Source organism: Vigna unguiculata, chromosome 6 (assembly GCF_004118075.2).
Source record: "Vigna unguiculata cultivar IT97K-499-35 chromosome 6, ASM411807v1, whole genome shotgun sequence".
Taxonomy (NCBI): Eukaryota; Viridiplantae; Streptophyta; class Magnoliopsida; order Fabales; family Fabaceae; genus Vigna; species Vigna unguiculata.
The window spans coordinates 29,222,131-29,245,654 of record NC_040284.1 but is presented as its reverse complement, the minus strand read 5'-3'; the positions used below and the strand labels follow the sequence as shown (position 1 = coordinate 29,245,654).

At 29.3% G+C, this 23,524-nt stretch overlaps 3 protein-coding genes across 5 annotated transcripts; 1 reads left to right on the top strand and 2 right to left on the bottom strand.

The window, feature by feature from the left end:
* Positions 1-624: 624 nt before the first annotated feature.
* Positions 625-2,770, bottom strand: LOC114188654 (BI1-like protein). The gene is made up of 4 exons (XM_028077228.1): positions 2,436-2,770; positions 2,169-2,282; positions 1,913-2,070; positions 625-1,153 (listed from the first exon to the last, which is right to left on the bottom strand). Exons 1-4 carry the CDS (start codon positions 2,695-2,697, stop codon positions 947-949), a joined length of 741 nt encoding a protein of 246 aa, XP_027933029.1. The 5' UTR covers positions 2,698-2,770; the 3' UTR covers positions 625-946.
* Positions 2,771-5,780: 3,010 nt separating this feature from the next.
* Positions 5,781-9,028, top strand: LOC114188108 (protein FAR1-RELATED SEQUENCE 7-like). Of its 2 annotated transcripts, none has more exons than XM_028076633.1 (2): positions 5,781-5,933; positions 6,253-9,028. In XM_028076633.1, the coding sequence occupies exon 2, from the start codon at positions 6,451-6,453 to the stop codon at positions 8,734-8,736; it is 2,286 nt and encodes a 761-aa protein (XP_027932434.1). In that variant the 5' UTR covers positions 5,781-5,933; positions 6,253-6,450; the 3' UTR covers positions 8,737-9,028. The 2 variants fall into 2 exon arrangements, with proteins under 2 accessions (XP_027932434.1, XP_027932435.1); XM_028076634.1 differs by having other exon boundaries at positions 6,132-9,028.
* Positions 9,029-20,567: 11,539 nt separating this feature from the next.
* LOC114188666 (F-box/kelch-repeat protein At3g23880-like) lies at positions 20,568-23,137 on the bottom strand. Of its 2 annotated transcripts, none has more exons than XM_028077248.1 (2): positions 22,570-23,137; positions 20,568-22,273 (listed from the first exon to the last, which is right to left on the bottom strand). In XM_028077248.1, the coding sequence occupies exon 2, from the start codon at positions 22,074-22,076 to the stop codon at positions 20,862-20,864; it is 1,215 nt and encodes a 404-aa protein (XP_027933049.1). In that variant the 5' UTR covers positions 22,077-22,273; positions 22,570-23,137; the 3' UTR covers positions 20,568-20,861. The 2 variants fall into 2 exon arrangements, with proteins under 2 accessions (XP_027933049.1, XP_027933048.1); XM_028077247.1 differs by having other exon boundaries at positions 20,568-22,064; positions 22,570-23,136.
* Positions 23,138-23,524: the final 387 nt, after the last annotated feature.

Genomic DNA, 23,524 nt, shown 5'->3' with positions numbered 1-23,524 from the left:
ACAATTAAAAGATATTAATGAATGCATAAAAGTGAGTGCAACACATTTTAAACTATTGCAATTTACAATATTTGTTTTTGTGAGAGGAGAAAATAAGGCATGCTTTGTAAACATACATATCAAAGTAATAACAACCTAAAAATATATAATAAAATTATAATATATAAATAAATACAAATTTTATTTTATAAATAAATATTGTAAAAATGAATTAGATTCACATTCTAAGACGATATAAAAATTATTTAATTTTTTTTGTCAAATTTGTTATTAAACCTACTGTATCATTCAATATTATCAAAATATTCACTCAGACGGCCTTATGACAAATTGATGAAGCATTTGTAACTTGTCATTACAACATGACAGTGGATCACAGTGTAACATTGCGAAAGAAAGATGACGAAAGTGGTCGAGTGGTGGTTCCTGTGGAAACTAATAGAGACAGCCAGCAAGGATACACATTTGGCAAGACTGTATTGAAAGAAAGAGTGTGAAAAATATATTGGAAAAACCTAAGACATGCAATTTCGCATAATAGAGGACACTCCGGAGTTATAATCCACATAGTACCAGAAGTTAGTAGAACAAGTCATTCCAAGTTATATTTTACACAAGGGAAACTTTACACAATACCAACATCACAATTTTATTCACACAAGTCAGGTGGTAGTATATTAATTCATGAATACACACAGCATTAAATCGAAAAGCAACCCACGTCAAACAAAAGCAGAAACACTTCGCATGGGAGATTCTTCATTCTTATATCACGCGCTTACATACAATTGTATTGTAAAGCTTTAAATTTCATTGGATCAAAGTATCATAAGCTGTAAATGACTACAAGGGAAGCAGAGTGTATTGTATTTCACAATGCTTCCAGCAGTGTATTATAATTATGCAACAAAGTCTTCTGAATTTGAATTACTCAACCTCAATATGTCTAATTATTTGCCTCCCTGAGGACCCTTAAGATGGAAAGGAAGAGATTGAGAATGTCAAGATAAAGAGTGACCGAGGCTCCAATGTACTCATCATAAGTGAAGCGCTTGATCAGATTGTCAGTGTCATACACAATATAGCCCGAGAAAATCATGGCACCAATTGCACCATAGATAGCATGGGCAGTAGGCCCAAGAGGGAAGAACATCTGCAACAAACGACAACAATTCTTATGCAAGAGGAAAGTCGCAAAAACATTATTCCTACACCTTTTTTATGAACTTAAATATGTCTTCAGTCTTTAGTCTATAATCCCAATTTAAAATTGTTCTGTTAAGTCTTGTAATTTTAAGGAAAAAAAGTTCATTTAATTTCTCTGCCCAACACAGTTAAATATTTCACTCATGTGGGCACCAAGTTACAAGTCAGTTAACCATCTTTGATCATGCATTATCATCATCAAACAACCCAACACATGTTTGTTCTCCTTTCAAAGCATTTGTTCCAACTGTGTTTGGGGTTCAAACATTGTTCTAGTTCATGAACATGGTTTACATAATCTCTCAAAACTAACAATGAAGGACTAATATGCAGCTACGGGACGTAGTAGGTCCCGCTGGCCAAGCATTATCTTAATGCTGCGGAAATCGTTTCTAAGACCTTACAACTAGAGGGTCTAGAGGCTTGGTTAGGGTTAAAACATTTAGGCAGAGGATTTAAAACTTTTTTCAAATTCATAGACCAAACGATCAAACTTAAATTTGAAAAAACATATTTTAGTTTACTACATCTATATTATAGACAGTCCTGTTTAAAACATACTGGGATATTAAGTGGAACCTCTTCTGATGGGATTTCAGCAAATGATTTATGGTAATCATTCTAGTAGAAACACATAAGCACGTATAATGCACGCATATTAACATCCCAAAAACTAGTTATTATTATGAGGAAATAACAGAGGTACCTGCATCATGCCGGTGAGGAAAAGAGTAAACAGTGAGGTGAACAATATCGGGCCAAGGAAGCTAAAATCCTTGCCCTTCTTGGACGCCCAAAAAGCATATCCCGTGAGAGAGGAAACCACAGCCGAAGTCAAAATCAACGCCTCAAGCACAATTTTCCCTGCATAATAAGAACAGATTCATGTCAGATCAACCCTCTGAACCCCTTTCCTTTCCCACCTTCGAAAACTGTAGGGATCAGAAAAACAAAATACGAACCGTCGGTGTTGGCACACGTGACTCCCACAGTGGAGCTGATGGAGACGGTGAAGAGTCCAAGGAAGATGTAATTATGCGGATGCTTCTGCTGGTACTTGAGCAGGGGAATCAAAACTGCAACACATTTCACACTCATCATCATCGATCCATAAGGTAGTTATAAAATCCCTAATTCCTTCCTCAATTGAATTGTTTTGAAACGGATAATTCCTTCTTTGATGAATTTGAGGTTGGAAGAAAAACTGAAAAAAAAAAGGAGAAACTTACAGGCGAAAGGGAGAAAAAGGAGGACGAGAAGGAGAGTGGAATTTCCCTTGAGGAGGTCGTTAATGGGGGAATAGAAAACGGTTACGAGAGAAACGAGGGTGGTGAGAACGATCTGAGCGGAGAGGATGCCGTAGACCTTGCGGATGAACCCCCACCGGAGCTGGTTCTCGCCGAGGCTCAGCCCTGGGTAGAGCGTTTCGCCCGATTCGATGTCGAACTCCTCTGTCTTCGCACGTGCGTACATCTGCTGAGTCTCGAACATCTTTTTCTCTTCCAATGGAACCAAACCAAACCAAACACCACTTCTTCTTATTCTTATTATTATGCTTTTTCTCTCTTCTCTTTCTTTATTATCTAAAAAAGTCTTTGCTATTCTCACACCGCACTTCCTTTCCACAATCCTCACCGACACGTCAATGCCGTTCGATTGCAAACTGGTCCTCTACCTTCCGATCGTAAACCAGCCTTTTGCTAATAATGACCTTTATTTATTTCCTTTCTTTTATTCGGAATTTTCCTTTTTCTCCACGTCTTTCCTTTACTTTCCCAATTTGTCCATACGCGTTTTATAAATTAATTATTTAGTTTAATCAATACTGTATTTCACTATTCGAAAAAAAGTTTAAAACGTACAGATTAAATATACTACTAAAGTATATTTAAGAATTAATATTTTTTTTGTATAATTAAAAGTTGACAAGATGACAAACTATATTTTTTTATTATTCCTCAGTTGATGTAAAATAGAAAGTAAATTAATAGTAAAAATGTAATTTTAATTTTTATAAGTAATACTTTTAAATCATAAAAACTAAACTGCTATCAACAAAAAAAACATGTAAAGGGTAAAAAAACAAAACAAAAATCTCGAAAAAAACAGTAAAATTTCAATTCTTACTATTAACTGTTTGAGAGAATAGAGAAAAAAAGAGATTTTTTTTTTTTTTTCAAAAGCTATTTCACTAAAGTTTTGTTTAAATGTTTTCTTTTTTCATTCACTTTGTTGCGGGCTTTTCTTTCAAATGTTTCAAACTTTTGTTTACTAAAATAATCTATCTATATATTTAACAAAAGATGGTTTTTATTTTTATTTTTACTTAACTCAGTTATTTTAAATTAAGATAAAAAATATTAGTGTAATAATATTTTTCTTATAGATGATCAATTACCACATGTTTTTCATATGATTTCTTTACATATTTTAAAATAAAAGATTATTATTTTATAGGTTTAATCAAACGAAAGATTTTCGTTTTTGTTAAAAAGTTTTAATTGAATCATCAGGTGTTAAGTCGTTCCAATTAGGTTTTATCTTTTAAAATTTATTTTAATTTAGTCATTTTTTATAAATCATCATTGATGTTGTGTTTTTCTTTTATTTTTATTTTCTTAAAAAACAACTGACACGTGTAAAATTAGGATTTTATCATGTGTCAGTTTAAAAAAAAACTGTCACGTGTTAATCGTTTATGTGAAAAATCTGATTTGATCTTTGTATTCATTATTTTGTCTCAATCTAGTCTTAATCTTCTTGTAAACTCTGGAGTAATTTTATAATTTCCAAATTGAAATCAAATTTAACTTTTATATAAATTTTATAATAATATTTTTATTATAATAGATATTTTTAACCAAATTAAGTTTATTTAAATTTAAATTTTTTATTGAACTTTATTTAAAAAATTTGTTTTAATAATTTTATGAACAACTTTACAAATTCAAATGTTAAATTTTAAAATAGTTTTATATAAGTTACAAAATTCAAATGTTTGTAATTGTTGGAAAATTTAATATTTGAATTCATGAAGTTGTCTAAAAATTATTAAAACAAAATTTTAAATAAAGTTCAATTGCAAACTTTAAATTTAAATAAACTTAATTTAGTTAAAAATATCTATTATAATAAAAATATAATTATAATATTAATATAAAAATTAAAATTAGTCTCTTTGGAAGGAATGAAAATATTCTAATTTAAAAAGAAATTGGAGCTAAAATGAGACAAAATAACAAATACAAGGATCAAATTGATATTTCTCACATAAACAATTGACACGTAACACAATCATAATTTGACACGTGATAATTTTTTTTAAATTAAAAATATTAATAAGCTGACACATGACAAAACACTAATTTGACACATGTAAGCTGTTTTTTAAGAAGAAAAAGTAAAAAATAAAAAATAGAAAAAATCACAAATTGACACACATCTGTCGTAATGTAAAAGACTAAATTGAAACAAATTTCCAAAAATAGGATCTAGGACAAAAACGGGTACCTTTGGTGTGATTAAACATATTTTATAGGGTTAAATATGTTTTTGGTCTCTCAAGTTTCAGTGAATTTTGGAATTAGTCCCTCATCAAAACTTTATATCAATTTAGTCCTTCATCTTTCAAAATGTGTGAATTTAGTCCTTTTAACCAAATTTTGTTAAGTTTATCTAATGTTTCAAGCGCATTTCATGATAGTATTTAAGTTAACATTCAAGCAAAAATGTGTCAAACAGTGTAAATAATTTAAATACTATCATGAAATGTGCTTGAAACGTCAGATAAACATAACAAAATTTGGTTAAAAGGACTAAATTCACGTATTTTGAAAGAAAAAGGACTAAATTGGTCAAAAATTTTGATGAGAGACTAATTCCAAATTTCGCTGAAACTTGAAGGACCAAAAACATATTTAACCCTATTTTATATTAATTATTTATTACTAAATTTGATAATCTTAGCTTTTTGTAATTAAAATTTCCTTATTTTAATGCATTAAATAATATACAAATTAATTATTTGAAAGGTATGAATTTAATTTAAATATTAAAGTCATAGTTATGGAAAATCATAAAATTTCTTCTAGTATAAGATTAATGAATTTTTAATACTACTTTATAGTCGTGTTTACTTGGTGAAAGTTTACAATTTTACTTATTTTTTTATTAAGTAAAAATATAAATATAAATTTCCATTTTCTGTATTGCTTAAGTCTGTTTGAGATTTTAAAAAATATAGTTTAATTATAATATTTTGAAATTTTTATAATAATTATCTAAGTTTTAAAAATAATTTTTTCTTCAGTATTTTATAAATTGAAAATTATATCGAATTTTAAGAGAAAATGAATTAAAATATATCATATTTTCAATTAATTTATTTTTGTTTATATAAAGTTTTGGAGAGCAATAAAAAAAATTGTATTTATGTTCTGGAAAATGACGCCAATGGTTGGAGTGTGTGACTTTACCCGATTCTGATGTAGATACCCACAAACACCACGGTCGGATTCGGGTATGGATCCGGATCCTATTTAAATCCAATTCTGCAGTGCCATTGCAACACCGAACCGAACTCAAAGTGAAGAAGAAACGGGAACACGATCCCAGTTTTCTCTATCTTCTCCTTCTAAATTACTTATTTCCTCTGATTCTGCTCTTCCCACAGTCCTTCCAATTTCAAAGTTTTCTCTTATCTTCCAATCCATTCATCAATGTTCAAGGTAAATTTTGTTTCTGAAACCCTAACTTCTTTATTTATTTCTAGCTGCGTTGACTTTCGTCGTTGTTTCATGATTTCGCACGAAACTTCAATTTACTCCGATATTACTCGTTACTCCTAATATTAATTCCTGTGATTGTCTTCATTTCGTTTTATTTTTAGTTACTTTTTGTCTAGATTATGATATTTCTGTTGTCAGATTGTTTGGTCACTGAGAAAATGGAGTAACGAGTTACGCACCTGAAGAATTAGGATAGGGACGATTAAAGCCGTGTTGAAGTTTGTATCTTACACAAGTCCGTTTATTTCGGTTTTTACAGGAATAGTTGCCTTGAACTTAGCTTATGGGACTGGAATGTGCTTCTGCTTGACTAGTAAGAGGGAGGTTGAAGAAAAGAAAAGTTAATGCATAACTTCCTTAAAGCTTAAAAGTGTTTGAATGCTGCTGTTTTTGTCTTGAATTTTTCTCCATTGTTCCATGTTGAGAGTTAGATTTTAATGGATAAGAAGTTGGGATCATGATTGTAAAGGAGCATTTTGTTGGTACTGAACTTGCAATGAATAATGCTATTGTGGAGGAGGAAATAGACTTTTCTTGTGATCCGTACATAGGGTTGGAATTTGACACAGCAGATGAAGCACTAAAGTTTTACACTTCATATGCAAATCGAACAGGATTTAAAGTTCGGATTGGTCAGCTGTATAGATCAAGAACTGATGGGTCAGTTTCTTCTCGAAGATTTGTGTGCTCAAAGGAGGGACATCAACTCAGTTCAAGAACAGGCTGTCCAGCATTCATAAGGGTGCAAATAAATGGTTCTGGAAAGTGGGTGATTGATCATTTTCATAAGGACCATAATCACAATTTTGAAATCAGTGGTGAAGAAAACTGTACTCCAACATTGCAACAGAAAGGTGGTACAGTTGTCAACTCTCTTACTGAGTTTACTCGGAGGCCAAGGAAGAAATTGCTCGAAGAAGCCAATAATGATTCCTCTTGTCCCTTTGGCATTATTGATTTCAAGCGTCTGAGAAAGGAAGAACTTGATGGACAGCCCAAGACTGAACCATATGTGGGTCAAGAGTTCAGTTCACCTAATGAAGCCTACCAATTTTATCACGCATATGCAGCGCATTTGGGGTTTGGAGTTCGAATTGGTCAGTTGTTTCGTTCTAAGAATGATGGATTGATTACATCCCGCAGATTTGTTTGCTCCAAGGAGGGGTTCCAGCATCCTTCAAGAGTTGGCTGTGGGGCTTATTTAAGGATTAAGAGACAGCCGTCAGGAAAGTGGACAGTGGACCGCCTCCGAAAAGATCATAACCATGATTTGGACTCTGAAAAAGAGGGCAGGGAAAAAGGTCTTCATGCTTCTAATATTCTGAATGACGATGCAGATACTGGATTTGTAAACGGTGACTTGTTTAGAATCGATAACTACCCTGTCCCTAGAGGTGGTAGGCAAAATCACATTAGAAGTGAGTGGTACAACATTCTTTTAGAGTATTTTCAAACGAGACAAACAGAAGATACTGGATTCTTTTATGCTGTGGAAGTTGATAATGGTAATTGTATGAGCATGTTTTGGGCGGATGGCAGATCTAGATATTCATGTAGTCAGTTTGGTGACGTCCTAGTCTTAGACACATCATACCGAAAAACTGTCTATTTGGTACCTTTTGCTACTTTTGTTGGGGTCAACCATCACAAGCAACCTGTGCTTCTTGGATGTGCTTTAGTTGCTGATGAATCTGAAGAATCTTTCACTTGGTTGTTTCAGACATGGCTTAGGGCAATGTCTGGCCGGCAGCCTCTGACAGTTATTGCCGATCAAGACATTGCAGTCCAGAGGGCAATAGCAAAAGTCTTTCCTGTAACCTATCATCGCTTTTCGTTGTGGCAAATCAAGGCAAAGGAACAAGAGAACATGGGTCTGATGGGTGATGGCTTCACAAAAGACTATGAAAAGTGTGTTTACCAGAGTCAGACAGTTGATGAATTTGACGCCACATGGAACGTGCTACTCAACAAATATGGATTGAAGGACAATGCTTGGCTAAAAGAGATGTACGAGAAGCGGGCATCTTGGGTTCCATTGTATTTAAAGGGCACATTTTTTGCTGGCATTCCCATGAATGAAAGCCTTGATTCATTCTTTGGTGCACTTTTAAATGCCCAGACACCTCTCTTGGAGTTCATTCCTCGGTACGAAAGGGGTCTTGAGCGACGCCGCGAGGAAGAAAGAAAAGAGGATTTTAATACTTCTAATTTTCAACCCATTTTGCAAACAAAAGAACCAGTTGAAGAACAGTGCAGAAGGCTTTACACTCTTGCTGTATTCAAAGTATTTCAAAAAGAGCTATTGCAGTGCTTTAGCTATCTTGGGTTTAAAATATTTGAAGAAGGGGGTCTCAGCAGATATATGGTGCGAAGGTGTGGAAATGATATGGAGAAACATGTAGTTACGTTTAATGCATCAAATCTCAGCATAAGTTGTAGCTGTCAGATGTTTGAGCATGATGGTGTTCTTTGTAGACACGTGCTGAGGGTTTTCCAGATATTACAATTAAGAGAAGTTCCTTCTCGCTACATCTTACACCGGTGGACAAGAAATGCTGAGGATGGTGTCTTTCCTGACATAGAATCGTGGAGCAGCTCTCAGGAACTTAAAAATTTGATGCTATGGAGTCTAAGAGAAACTGCATCTAAATACATAGATGCTGGTGCAACATCCATTGAAAAGTATAAACTTGCCTATGAAATTTTGCGAGAGGGTGGGAGAAAGCTTTGTTGGCACAGGTGAATGCTTTACTATGTTCTGTGAAGCTGTGCATACTTGTACAATTAATTTTTGTAGCTTGAACTGTTTTTTTGGTGCCATTTTAGCTCTCTAATCAAATACCCATATCTTTCATTAGACTTATATGTTAAGCAGTGCAAGTCAAGTTACTGGTTCAACAAATCATTGACCTATTCTGTTTTTAAGTAGGCATAGAAGCAGTTTTTTAAGTAGGGCTAGAAACAAAGACCCTGTGCCCACGATAAGAGGTGTCATCTTATTTGAGTATTTAATTAAGTTGCACCTGCCATTTCTATTTCTGGTTTTCATCGAAAAAAAATCAGAATGGTTTTCCAATATGGTGGCAAATGCTTCAAGAGGTAAAAGTAACATTCTTTTCTGGGTAGATCTCTTGTCCTCCCAACACTTTGCAATAATCTTCTCTGTTAAATGAACTTTTCTTATATTGAAAATATGATCAAAGCTGAGTCAGGGGGCGAAGGAAAAAGAGTGGGTTGTGTGGGTATGATGATATTAATTCAAACTAATTTCTTCGCGACCATTCTTCCCATCCTTGATCTTGAAAACAGATTTTGCGGTTACCTGTTTTTTATACAGGTTGCTGATTGAAATTTGCAAAAGTGAATTGAATGAATTTTGTTTTCAAAATCAACTTTTTCTTCCATTTCAAATCGAACTTCTTGGAGAAATTGAACCAAAACGTTGTTTTGTAATCACTCTCTTGTGCCCATTAATCTTCAAACTGGGGGTGGGTAAAACGTCGATAGTTAATTTGTCGTAGTTGCTGCTCATTAAGACTAAGGTTGTGTTCTTTGTGAAGATGAATTTGTGGAACGAGCACATGGATTTTAGTGACTTTGAAAGTAAATTTTTTGTTTTTTTTTTTTCTTAAATTTGGAGGTGAATATAAATAGATTTAAGAATCAAGTTTGTGAAAGACAGAGTAAGTAATTTAACTTATATGATAGATAAAATGTAAGATTATTATTTTATTTTTATAATTAAAATTAATATATTATTTATTATTATTATTATTATTAATGATTGTTACTAATATTATTATTTATTGTTAATGATGATTTTATTAATATATTAATCATTAATACTATTATTCATTATTATTAATGATTACTATTATTATTATAATAAATCTAATTGGTTATTCTATTTTCATAAAAATGATAGTAAAAACCAACTGAATAAACAGACAAAAAGAAAGTAAAATTGAAATTGGTGACATTTCGATAAAATTACCTTTAACAAACAAGTTAATAATTATATCATTAAAAATTAAATTATATATATATATATATATATTTATAGATATAATTTGAGATAAAATAAATTTAATTTTTAAAATAAAAAAAATATTATAATTAATATTGTGTAAATAACTTTTTTTATTATAAGTGATTATTTAAATTTAAAAGTAGTTATAAAATGATATATGTGTAAATAAAGTTTTTATAGCGAGTAATTATTTGAATTAAAAAAGTAGTTACAATGATAAATGTGTAAATATTTTTTTAATATGAATAATTATTTTAAGTAGTAAATAAGAAGGAAAAACCGAAAGAACAAGACATCAAATAGGTTTATTTATATTTAGTCATAGAGATAGTTGTAGATATACATAGTTATAGATATTTTTTAAATGATATTTTTATAACGAATAATTATTTAATTTTAAAAAATTATTAAAATGATAAAATTAAAAAAAAAATGAATAATTATTTAAATTTTAAAAATAATAATAAAGAGATAATATATATATATATATATATATATTATTTTTTTCTTTTTTATTTTTCAAAAAATAATTTTTTTTTATTAATAGATATAGATATAGATATAGATATAAATTATTATTATTATTATTATTATTATTATTATTTAAGAAAAGATAGAACGATTTTATTGAGATAATTTAAAATTATAATATTAGATAAGAAAAGAAAAGATACGATAAAATAATATTGTAATCTTTGAACGTATATAAATGAAGACATACCCAAAGTCTGAGTTGCTTGGATTAAATTTGATGCGTGTTTTCTTGTCCAATACCAATGTCCAACGTCCTTTTCTTGAGTGAGTTGGAATATTTTGTAGCTTGTTTTGTGGTCTTCATCTTATCGATCACAGTATTTGCGATACCATACCTAAGGTGTGGTGATAACGATAATGAAGCTGAAGAAAGCAGAGACATTGAATCTCAAACTGCACAAACAAGAACAACAAGAACAGAGAGGGTTGTGGTTGCCGGTGCAAGAGCTGGAATAATACCACGCCATTTCATTCCTAATTCACTCATTGCTGGATTTGCATTGAGAGCTTTGCCTCCTGTTACCATCTTCCAAAAGGATGAAACCTCTCCCTCTCAAAATCTCTGCTCCATCTGCATCGAACACTTTTCCGATGGGAACTTAGTTCAACCATTTGGAGTGTGTGTGCATCGATTTCACCCCTTTTGCATTCATTCTTGGTTACTTCAAGGAAAAATCAATTGCCCTCTTTGTCGCAAACAATTATCGATTAATCTCCACCATTGACGCGCATATATATATATATATATATATATATATATATATATATATATATATATATCCCATGTTCGAGGATTCTCACCAACAACACAGGCATCTTTTGATTTTTGACGGTTTAACATTACTTTTTAGTGTGTAATTTCAGAATAATATTAGTTAACAAATTGTTATCTTTTATCTTACTGTATAAATCTTTCAAAATATTGTTTACAAATTGAATTTTATTGTCCTCTACTTAATTATTATTTAGTGATAGAGCTTCAAAATTTGATTTCAGTGGCCTAAAATAGTATAAAGATTTTAAATGTGATGCTTTTTTTTACAATAGCAAATCAGATTATTCAAATATTACCGAGTTAGTTAATTAATTGTTATTTATGGTATTAATTTTTTTTATATTTTTTATGAATACAGCTTTACTATCTCTAGTACTAAATATAAAAGTTTTCTTTTATATATATATATATATATATATATATATATATATATATATATATATATATATATTCTTTAAAAATTGCAAGGAAAATTACACTTTTATAATAATTTTTTTATAGTATATTAAAAATATATAATTTTATTTTATTATAATGAATCCCCAGCCTTTAAATAAATAAGTGATCAAGATTTCTTTACGAGACTCATCATACTGAGTGAAAGTTAAGAGGTTAATTAGTTTTCAAAGATTAAATAAACAATAGATAAATCAACCTATTTTATTATATCACTTCTGAAATAGATGATGCATCAAATGTGAGAACGATATAGTTATGTTTCACGAGGTTATTTATAACTTATTTTAAATAAAGGTTGCGGTGAAAACTCTTTAATATAGTTGGGCATAATTAATTTAACTGTAGTGTAGTACAGTTAATTGTATTGAATTAATTGTATTAAAAATGGAACTATATTGTTGTCCAGTACAATTTTTAAAAAAGAAACTTAAATGAGTTAATTATTTTATAATTGAACTGCATTTTAGTTTTTCTTCTGTGCTTCACACTTAGCTATCACTAGTTATGTACACACTTATGGTATTTTCTCATGTATGCTATGCACAAAATTTATAACACTTTTTAGGTTATGTTATAATAATAGGTTTAAACGCCAATTTTATGGTTATATTATAAGTTACAGTTTGACTGATATTAATTATTTTATTTTATAAAAAATAATTTATAATATTTATTTCATTTTATAAAAAATAGTGTTATATATAATTTATATTAATTAATGCAATTATTTATGATAAAGAAAATTTCATACTTTCGGCACTTATTTTTTAAATATTTTTTTTATACCAAACACAAAATAAAATGTCTCTTTTAATTATAGTTTCTTCCTTTTCTTTTGAAATCAAATGTGTTTTTCTTATATATCACATAATTATTATTATTCATGGAAGATAGTATAATAGTGGAAGAATTAAATTTTATAAATAATATCTTAAGTTTTATTTTTATTATCGCTTTAGTGTAGTACAAAATCATGTCATATTATATCTAATTTTATACTTTTTTCTCAATCTTTGTATTTCTTTCTTTAAATATATTTTTTTAGTTTTAAATATATAGTGTTTTAACTAAATATATTGTAAATACATAAAATACTTTTTAGGTTTAATTAATCGTAAGGTACCCAGTTTGGTACTAGAGTGTCAAATTGGTACCCACTTTTAAAAAAGTGTCAATTGCATCCCAACTTTTGAAAATTGCTTCAATTAGGTCCCTTTCAGACAGAGTTGACTAACGTCGTTAGTCAACGTGTCACGTGTTAATATGTGGTTTTTTTTATTTTTTTTTAAAAAAATTTAATTTTTTTTAATTTTTTAATTTTTTTAATTTTTTTAAAAAAAAATTAAAAATGCCACGTGTCAAGTCCCTGTGTGTGCCACGTGGCATTGTCAGTGCCACGTGGCATTGTCAGTGCCACGTGGCATTGTAATGCCACGTGTCAGTGTCACTATTAGATGTCATTGTTTTGATTTCGATTTGGTCCCCATTTATGTTTTTTCGTTTCAATTTAGTACCTACTTATGTGTATTTGATTCAATTTTGACCTAATAATTTTTAATAATTAAAATATTTTTTAATAAAATTAAAAGTAATTAAGTATAAAAGTTTAAAAAAAATTAAGTATTTGATATTTATATTAAAATTTAGTGGTAAAAGTCATTTTAGTACTTATAAATAGCATAACATTCATACAAATAATAAATTTGTTCTGAAATTGAGAGAAACATTATAAATATTAGTACTTAATTTTGTAAAAATATTTATACTTAATTATTTTTAATCTTATAAAAAATGGATTACAAAAATATTTTAATTATTAAAAAAAAATTGGGACAAAATTGAATCAGATACACATACTTAGGTACTAAATTGAAACAAAAAGACATATGTGAGGACCAAATCGAAATCAAAACAATGACATCTAATAGTGACACTAACACGTGGCATTACAATGCCACGTGGCACTGACAATGCCACGTGGCACACACAAGGACTTGACACGTGGCATTTTTAATTTTTTTTAAAAAAATTTAAAAAAAAATTAAAAAATTAAAAAAAAATAATTTTTTTTTAAAAAAAAATAAAAAAAACCACATATTGACACGTGGCACGTTGACTAACGGCGTTAGTCAACTCTGTTTGAAAGGGACCTAATTGAAGCAATTTTCAAAAGTTGGGATGCAATTGATACTTTTTAAAAGCGGGTACCAATTTGACACTCTGGTACCAAACTAGGTACCTTACGATTAATTAAACCTACTTTTTACTTACAGAAAAACATTAATTTCAAACTATTGTACATGAATAAATATTGCAGAAAATACTTTAACTTAATTCGTTATTAATATACTTGTTAAGTTTATTAGATAAACAACAAAAAAATTTGAAGAAAAAAAATTCAACAATTTAAATTGATGTAGTAATTTATTAACAATTGAAATGATGAAATACATTTCGGTTCAAAAATAATACAATTTGGTTCAAAATTAGTGTAGTTTAGTTAAAAAGCGGTTCAAAAATAGTGTAGTTCAGTTTAAGAATAGTGTAGTTTGTACAACAGTTTAATTTATAATAATTCAGTTTATATCATAGTGCAGTGTAATTTAGTTAGTTTAGTTCAGTTAGTCTGAACTGTTCACTAAACTGTTATTCAGTTCAATGCAGTTCAGACGAACTATTTTTATTTTTTAGTTCAATTCATAATGGTTCAGTACAGTTCAATATACTTTGCCAAACCCTACTCTTTTATTTAATTACATAAATGAATTAAATCCAAAACATTAACTACTTTACATCAATTTTTTAATATTATTGTACAAAAATTTCTTTTTACAATATTATTTTCTTTTTAAAAATAAAAACAGTATTCCACAAGTTCCTTAAATGAGTATGAGAGGTCTAAACAACCCCTTTGTATTTCAAAAACTTTAGGCATCTCATCATGTTTGTTTTGACCACATTTGAAACAAGATGTGGTTAAAGATTTTATGAAAAATCTATCATTTGCAAAATACTCTCCTCCTTGTTACATATCTTCCTTGGCACAATATTTGTATAAGATGTTGTGTTCAAAAATTCGGACTCATTCTATATATCTTACAACATAATAATGATTGTTTTATTGCAGATATATTAATAATTATGATAACTATATTATTTTTCTAATTTTATATCTCATAATTATATAATTATATACTTATATACTTATATAATTATAGAATTATAGAATTTAATATTTTTATAAATTTGTAATGGCTTAATTACAGAATATGAAAACATTAACTGTCAAATTAGATAATTAAAAATTAAAAAATATGAAATTAAAATTAAAAAATTAATCTTTTCTATTTATATTTAGTAATTTAATAATTGTATTGTTATCCAACAATCTAATTTTATATTTTATAATTTTATATTTTATAATTTTAATTTATTTTAAGAATAATTTTTGTTAAACACAGAGGAGACATTCCTCGTTTAAGTTTACTGTAATAAAGTATCACATGACATTGACAACATTTAAGCAAAATGACATTGAAATATAATTGTCAGGTCATATAATTAAAAGAAAAATCTAAAGTATATATTTCATTGAAAAGTTTAAAATTTTTGAGACTCAATAAAACACAAAAATTTAATAGAAACTCAATACAAAACAAATAAAAAATGAGAACACACAGATATTGTGCTAGTTAGAAATTAAAATATGCTTTTTATTTATGTGATGTTTATATTGATTAATATATTCCTTTTAAAAATCTTCACTTTAGATGACATAGGGTCTAATTGAAGGTGAGTTTAAGGCTTACATGTAGATTCTAACTTACAAGATTTCTTCTTGCACTCTCATAGTTACAGTGAAATAACACAGCTATCCCTTATTAAAACATTTACATGTTATCTCTTAAAATTTGAAATGTAAATTTATTTCACAGATTATACAATTTAAAAATTAATTTAAATTTTAAATTATCTTTCAAATTTGTATTATAAATTTTAAATTTGTATTCTATAACTCAAAATTAAATTTTCATTTTATAATCCAAAATATAATTTATATTTTGTATTATTTTTCAAATTTGTATTATGAATTATATAATTAAAATGTAAATTTAAATTATTATATAATTCGAAATACAATTTGTATTATAAACTGTCCTTCAAATTTGCAATGGATTGCAAAATTCCATATATAAATTTATATCGTAAAACTATGATTCATAATATAAATTTGTATTACAAATTATATGATCTAAAAATATAAATTCATACTTTGGATTGTACAATCCAATATTTATAAAATTAATATTGTTGACTTTTGCATTATGTAGTCTGAAATATTTAGGAATTACATGATCCGAAACTTGACCTAAAACATGAAAAAAAAATAAAAATCTTAAGCTATCCCTTTCTATTAATTCCAGCGGAAGTACAATTGTCATTTTAGAAAGAATGGGGGTGCAGAAATAAATTCTCCTAACTTATAGCATGGGATCGATAATTTTATTTATTTAATTTATTAGCGGCCACATATTTGATTACTCGGTGCATTTTGAAGTCCCAGAGGTTCTTTAACTAATTTAAATACAAAATTGTGTATACCTTTGTGAATTCGGAAGAGAATAATTGTTGTTTCTTTAATAGAAGTATTCTAAACAAAATTCAACTTTAATTTAATTATAACTTTTTAAATCATTCATTGTCAGAAATAATAATTTTGTAAGAGTCTCAAAATAATTTGAATTCTCCTTTTCCAAAGATCTCAACAATACATTTATTTATTTTTTTAGTACTTTCATACTACATATATTCCACTCATAGGAGGTGCACCACTTGTTTTTAATTCCTAGTGAAAGTATTTATTTCGTTAGAAGATTATATAAAAAAAGATTTTGTACAAATTTTATTTCCACAAGATTTATATGAAGATTATTTCCTAACTACCCTGTATCTTCGTTTTATTTTTGTTTTGGTTATTTTCAAATTTTAAATCACTCCTAAGATTATAGATAAGTAACATTCAGTTATGATCTTGATGAGAATACAAAATACTTTCAAATTAATATATATATATATATATATATATATGATTTGACATGTACATATAAAGAAAAATAAAAAAAAGAAATCATAGTAGATATGGAAATATAAATATTTGAAAATAGATAAATAAATATAGTTAGGATAAGAAAATAACCACTTTATCTTTTATCTTGAAATCATAGTATTTTAGTTTAAATATCAGAAATGAAACAAATATAAATGGACCTAAACTCATAATCCAATAATAAAGTGAGTTTGTTTTCTGTGTTCCGAACTCAGATACATAATCATCTCTTTCTCCACAGTTGCGAGGCTATGTTGGCAATATGGTTACCACCGTTTATGCTGATTGTCGTTCTAACTTTTTTGTATGGTAACTTAATCGGAGTTTTCGTATTAGTGGCTTTTTTAGTGGGATTGCTCTTATGGCAATATATATTTTCTGGGATTCGTAACTCACAATATCCTGTGATGAGAGCGTTCCGAAGCTCAGAAATTGAAGACATTGAATCTCACCCCGCAGATAATCACGTTTTGAATGCAAGATTGAGGAATCGAAGAGAAGAACTAAACTTTCCTTGTTTAGTCCCGAAAGCACAAATTATTAGTCTAGCCATGAAAGCCTTGCCTCCTGTTCTTTGCTTTCAAACCACTCATCACTCTCATCAAACTGATTGTTCTATTTGCATGGAAGAATTTAAAAATGGTGAGTTGGTTCAACCTTTTGGACTCTGTCTTCATCTCTTTCATTTGTATTGCATCAACTCTTGGTTACGTTATGGAAAAACTAATTGTCCAGTTTGTCGTAAGGACTTATCACTCGCTGCTCACTCACATCGTTAAGATTTTTTCTTCCTTTTCAGTCAGTGGAATTTTAGATTCACTGCAACTTTCTATGTATTTCTGTACTTTTGTTATTTGCCAATACAAATACTTCTTTGAACCTCTTTTATTTATTACGCATATTTCTTATATTTCTTATCTCCTTTGTTCTTGTATTTTCTTAGTTAAATAATGAGTCAAAGTAAATTAAACAAAAACTACGCCTGCATATTTTTGGGATACATTTTTTTTTTTTTTAAATTAGCGAACTATTTAGTTTTGATATTTGACGTAAAACAAACCTTATTTAGATTACTGTGAGGCCCAAAACAGAAAAATACCAAAACGGTCGAATATAATCCAGATCAATCTTTTAAGCAAAGGAATCGAAATATTTGATGAAAGAGTATAATCGAACATATAAAAAAAAATAAATCATAACCTACGTGAATTTATTTATCATCTCTATTTATTATATATCTTTATTTATTATATGAGTTAAGCGGACTAACTAAAAAAATAAGCCGAACTGAAAATTTGTATATAAATTTTACTTAAATATTTTAATATTTCATATCTTTTATATATTTTTCGATCTTATATGATCTTCACTTATATAAAAAATATTTCACAAATAAAATTCAAATACTTATCTTTTCTAAAATTATTTAATAAAACTTTAATTATTTAAAAAACTAACCATAAAAGCATGAAGATTAAAATAAATATAATAGAAAAAGATAATAATGACAATCATGAAAACTCTAATCCAATGGAAGGATTACAAATTTCAACCAAATATCCCATAGTATAGCTCATTTTATCATACCTAATAAATTATACTGTGTTTATATATATATTTTTATTGATCGATTAAAAACTTACTTGAAGTGTAGGGAAGAATAGGGTATGACAGATTATTTTTTCCTTCTCTCTTAATTTGATGCTTTTATGTTATATTTTCAATTTTTAAATGTATGTAATATTGATCAGCAAATGATTCGACATGAAGAGGGCATATAAAGTTATGTTTAAAGAATGTAAAGTAGTTAATTAAGAAAAAGAAGGTTGGTAGCATAAGAAAAAGAAGGTTCCTTTTAAGTTTGAAAAAAAAAAGGGAGTGTTACATCCACCTCTTATTCTCTCTTTTTCATAGAAACTCATACTTAACTTAGTTTAAAACCTAGTTCACATGATAAATGGGCCTAAGCTTGTGGGCTGGTTTCTCAAAGTCATCAAAAATTTAGTTGTTTAGATCATTATTTTGAACCCGTAATTAAAAAAGTTTAAAAATTTATTTTTTATTATATTTTTAAATAATGTAAATATATAATATATTATAATTTAAATCATTATAATATTTAATTAAAATTTTATTATAAATTGTAAGAAAATAATTTATATATGAAAGTAATAACTATTTTAATCTATTTAATTAACATTTAAAAAATATTTAAATATTTAAATATAATTTTTAATATATATATATATATATATATATATATATATATATATATATTAAAAAATAAAAAAGCATGAATTTAAACTAATCATGGAATTTTGATTGACCCAAACTAGTCAACCTAGATCATACTAGGTCAATTCCATAACTAATCCGAATATCAATTCCACTCTATATTATTATAATTTAAATGAAAGGTTAAACAATAATTTCAAACAATATTCACTAATTTGCAAATAATGTCTTTAAAAGAACTTTTAAAAATGACGAAAACAGAAAAGCACTCTACTGAATTTAAAACCAAAATTCATGCATCTCTGCAAACATTATTTCAAGCATTTTATGTATGGACAAAGATTATTTTTTTATTATTATAATATGCAAAATCAAACCGTATTGTATTTTATTTTTTGGTTTATATATATATATATATATATATATATATATATATATATATATATATATATATATATATATATAAACGAATCCATCTCTAAACAGTGTCATCTTTAATCCAAACTTTAGAACTGTGTTATACAATCAATTTAGAACCTAACTATTTTTTTAGGATAAGTTTGGAACTGAACTCTTTTTTAACTAGATTTCACCACTCGAATGCAATAGAACCGTAAAGTTTTAAACCATATTCTTACGTTATCAAACCTAAGAGGGATTATATAAAAGAGAGTTGCTGGTTTAGCTCCAAACCGTGTGCCTAAATAGCATAGATGGTTCACGCTCATTTATAACAAACACAAACCTAAAGCAGTTCAAATTTTAGTATGCAAAAGTGAAAAGATTAAAATCTCCTTTAACAGGATCCAATACAAAAAAATCTCGGGTGTGTTATCACTAATTAGTAGAGAAATTATATGATACCCTGAGATTTTAAGGATTTTGGTATATTATTGTTAAGAAACTCTCACTCCTCCTCTGCCTTTATCTGCCTACACCCACTAAATTATTGGCCCAGAAAAACAACTTTACCAAAACTCTAAGACTAGATTCTTCGAGCTACAGTGACAACTCTGTTATATATTACAATACAACCATAACTTAATAAAGAAACAGGGCATGTATGAAGAAAATGTGGATAAGGTCCACTCCAATAGTGAAGACTCATCTTGTTGTGTATTTCACCTAAAAGCATTCTCCAGTAGGCTTCAGGCCACAAATCTGCTTCAAGTGTTGTGCTAGAGAATCCGGTTCTTCAGCCTTTATGCTTTTTCCACTCTATACTTTTTGCCTATGGCCAAGTTGGGTATTGTGCTTTGCTACATAGGCAAGGGAATGGGTTTTGTTATATAACCGTTTTCCTTTTTTTGTTTTATACACTTCACCAGCAGAATGTTTCTTTTTCTCCAAATAACTCTGTTACTTGTCCTTTCTCTAGCTTAAGAAAAGTCTCAGATTCTATCTTATGAAATGCCACAGAAGTTAAGACGAGAGTTAAATATATGCTTCTCACCATAAACAAGAAAGCATATACCATTTTCCATTTACTAACAAATAAGTGAAGTAGGATTTTCCATCAGTGATGGATACATGGTGACCGACACAACACAAGTAACAACACTTAGCTTCAAATATTAAGGACATTTATACAATGCTGGACTTCTTAATTCGGCATATACATATTACACATATAATGCCAAAAACATTTACTGAGATAAGATCACTTGGACTCAAAATAATTTACACATTTTATTTTTCCTCAAGCTTGCTTTGCCTGACACATCCACTTTAATGCTTCATTGGCGAAACCAGAGTTTCAACATAGACCTCTGCATCAAACCAGCCCTTCCCACTCTCAATCCTAGGGTACTTAAAAGAGTTATCTCTTGGATCATAGAGGATCAAGTCAAACTCAAACATCAACAGCACTTCACCATTCTCTGACACGTAATAAGGCCCTGAGTATGAAAAATCTTCAGGATTTGGCAGATAAGGAATGCTTACCAGCTTAAACCAAGACTCTCTCATCCCATAATCCTTCATCATCCACACAACAAAATGAGTTTTCTTGTAATCATAATTCATGCACAAACATTCTTGCAAAACACCCAAAGTAGGAGTGGAACAATCTTCCTTTTCATAATCAGGTGGCAGAACTTCCCTGTATGTTTCCTTATGCAGATCCAAGGAAACAATAACCCACAGAGAAGTTGAACCAACAGGGTGATTGGCAGCCCAATTGAGTGTGCCACTAACAAACTTTGCTGAATTTTGGTAGGGTGAGAAACCATGAGGGAAATCCTGAATCTTCCTCCAAGTGTTGGCGGCCATGCTATACACCTTCACTTTACACTCACTATAAATCTCATTAGGATCACAAAACACAGCCACCACCTTATAATCCTCAGTGACATGATCGAAACCAAGGCCAAAGGCAGTGAAACACCCTGGTCTCCAATTATTACCCAAAGGTGGTGATTTCTTGGAGGCCCTCATAGAGGGGTTCCAAAGAAGCACACAATCACCCTTTATGGCAAAACATAACAACCCATTACAAGATCCAACAATCCCATCATGACGAAATTTGTTTTTCACAGGATAGTTAAGGTCATCACAAACTGTTGAAAGACTATTGAACAAGGAACTCACAGAACATGATTTAAGGTGAAACTCAGCTGTTGTGGCACTCAATATGATCCTGTGATGGGTGAAGTGGGTACTTCGAGTTGACAAGTGAAGGTGTTTTTTCATGAAATAAGGATCAGAAATAAGGGACATCCATGACTTGCATACACACCTGAACTGCAACAAAGACTTTACGGGAAGTCTGGAGAGAATTTCAACAACGAGCTCATTAGGGAGGAAGGGCAGAGGAAGTGACTCTGACACAGCTTGGTTTTGTACCGAAGTTGACGGCAGTGGTGAGGCTCGGTCCATAGGGTCGATGAGCCTTTCTCTCTTCCTGGTGAAGCCAACGCGGTGGAGGTAACCCTGCGATGACATGTTAAGTTGAGGTGGTGGTGATCAGTGATGACTATTTGTGTTCAGTCTGAGACTGTGTGTGAAAGAAAGAGAGAATCATGCGGTGGTTGATGATGATGTTGATGATGAATAAATTATTGATTGCTCATCCCTATTAAAGTAACCCATAAGATGAAAAAACTGTGTTGTTTGGTTCAGCATAACGCGACACGTTGCAGCTGTGGAAAGACACTAGCGTATGTTTAAGATAAACAAGAGAAAATAAAACCAAAAAAGGAATCTAATAATCTATGACTTATTTGCATAAAAAAGTATTAGAAGAGACACGTAGGGGCAAATATACTTCATCTTATTGGGAAATACTAACCAATATCTTCCATAGTAGTTAAGTAATTAAAAAAGACAGTATGAATGCAATCTATTACATGTTCCCTATATTTGATCGTCAGTCACATAAGAAAAATTCTTTTGACGAAGTAATCAATCAGAGAATAAAAGGGTTTACTTGACTTACAATACTACAGGCTACATATAAAATTTGCATATGCACTTGCACTTGATCAACAACATTTTTCGAGAGAGTATTTCCACTAAGATATCATCTCATCATCTCAATTGTGTGCGACCTTCATTTTCTTCTCTTTTCTTACTCTATTTTGATAAAGTCTTTATAAGCAAATTTTTCTTGGCGGCTTCGATCTCTGCCACTCACTCTCAGAAGGTTCAGGTTCATCCACAAGATGTCTATGTGATGAAGATTAGTGTTAACGTTCTTATCATTAAGTCCCACACAGTCGTGCCACCTCCACATTCTTTCTGTTTTATTTGTTTATTTTTTGTTCACTTGTCTTTCTTTCCTTCTCCGGATAAGATGACACCAAGTAAAAAATTTTATGAGTCACTCAAAAGTATGATGACGAAACGACAAGGCAAACCTGAGAAATTCATTCTGGTAGCTTCTTCTATTATGATGTGAATAGTGCTGATGCAGTGCATTGTTTCTAATCTGGCATCTGTTTACTGATTAATAATGTTTGCCCAATACAACATGCTAATCTTTTGCTGGTTTATTGTCCAAAGTATCAATGATACTAGTCCATTATTGTAAGTGTTTATCATGAAATTGTTTTTTAGTACCTTTTAAATGACGTCATGTAAACTTTTTATTTGAAAAAATCATCACTTCTTTGAAAACATATTATAAAGACTTCAAAACTATCACTTAATAATTACATTATCATTAACACTTTTGAAAGAATATTTGAAAATAATATATATATATATATATATATATACACACCAATGTATAGTCCAGGAATTTTATTTTCTTAAATATTCTCTTAATAATATATTTTTGCCTTAAATATAAAAATATGCACATATATACACATATATGTAATATATTCTTAAAAGAATGTCTCAATTGTAAAAGGTTTGAATGGAATTATTCCACTATATAAAAATTGTTA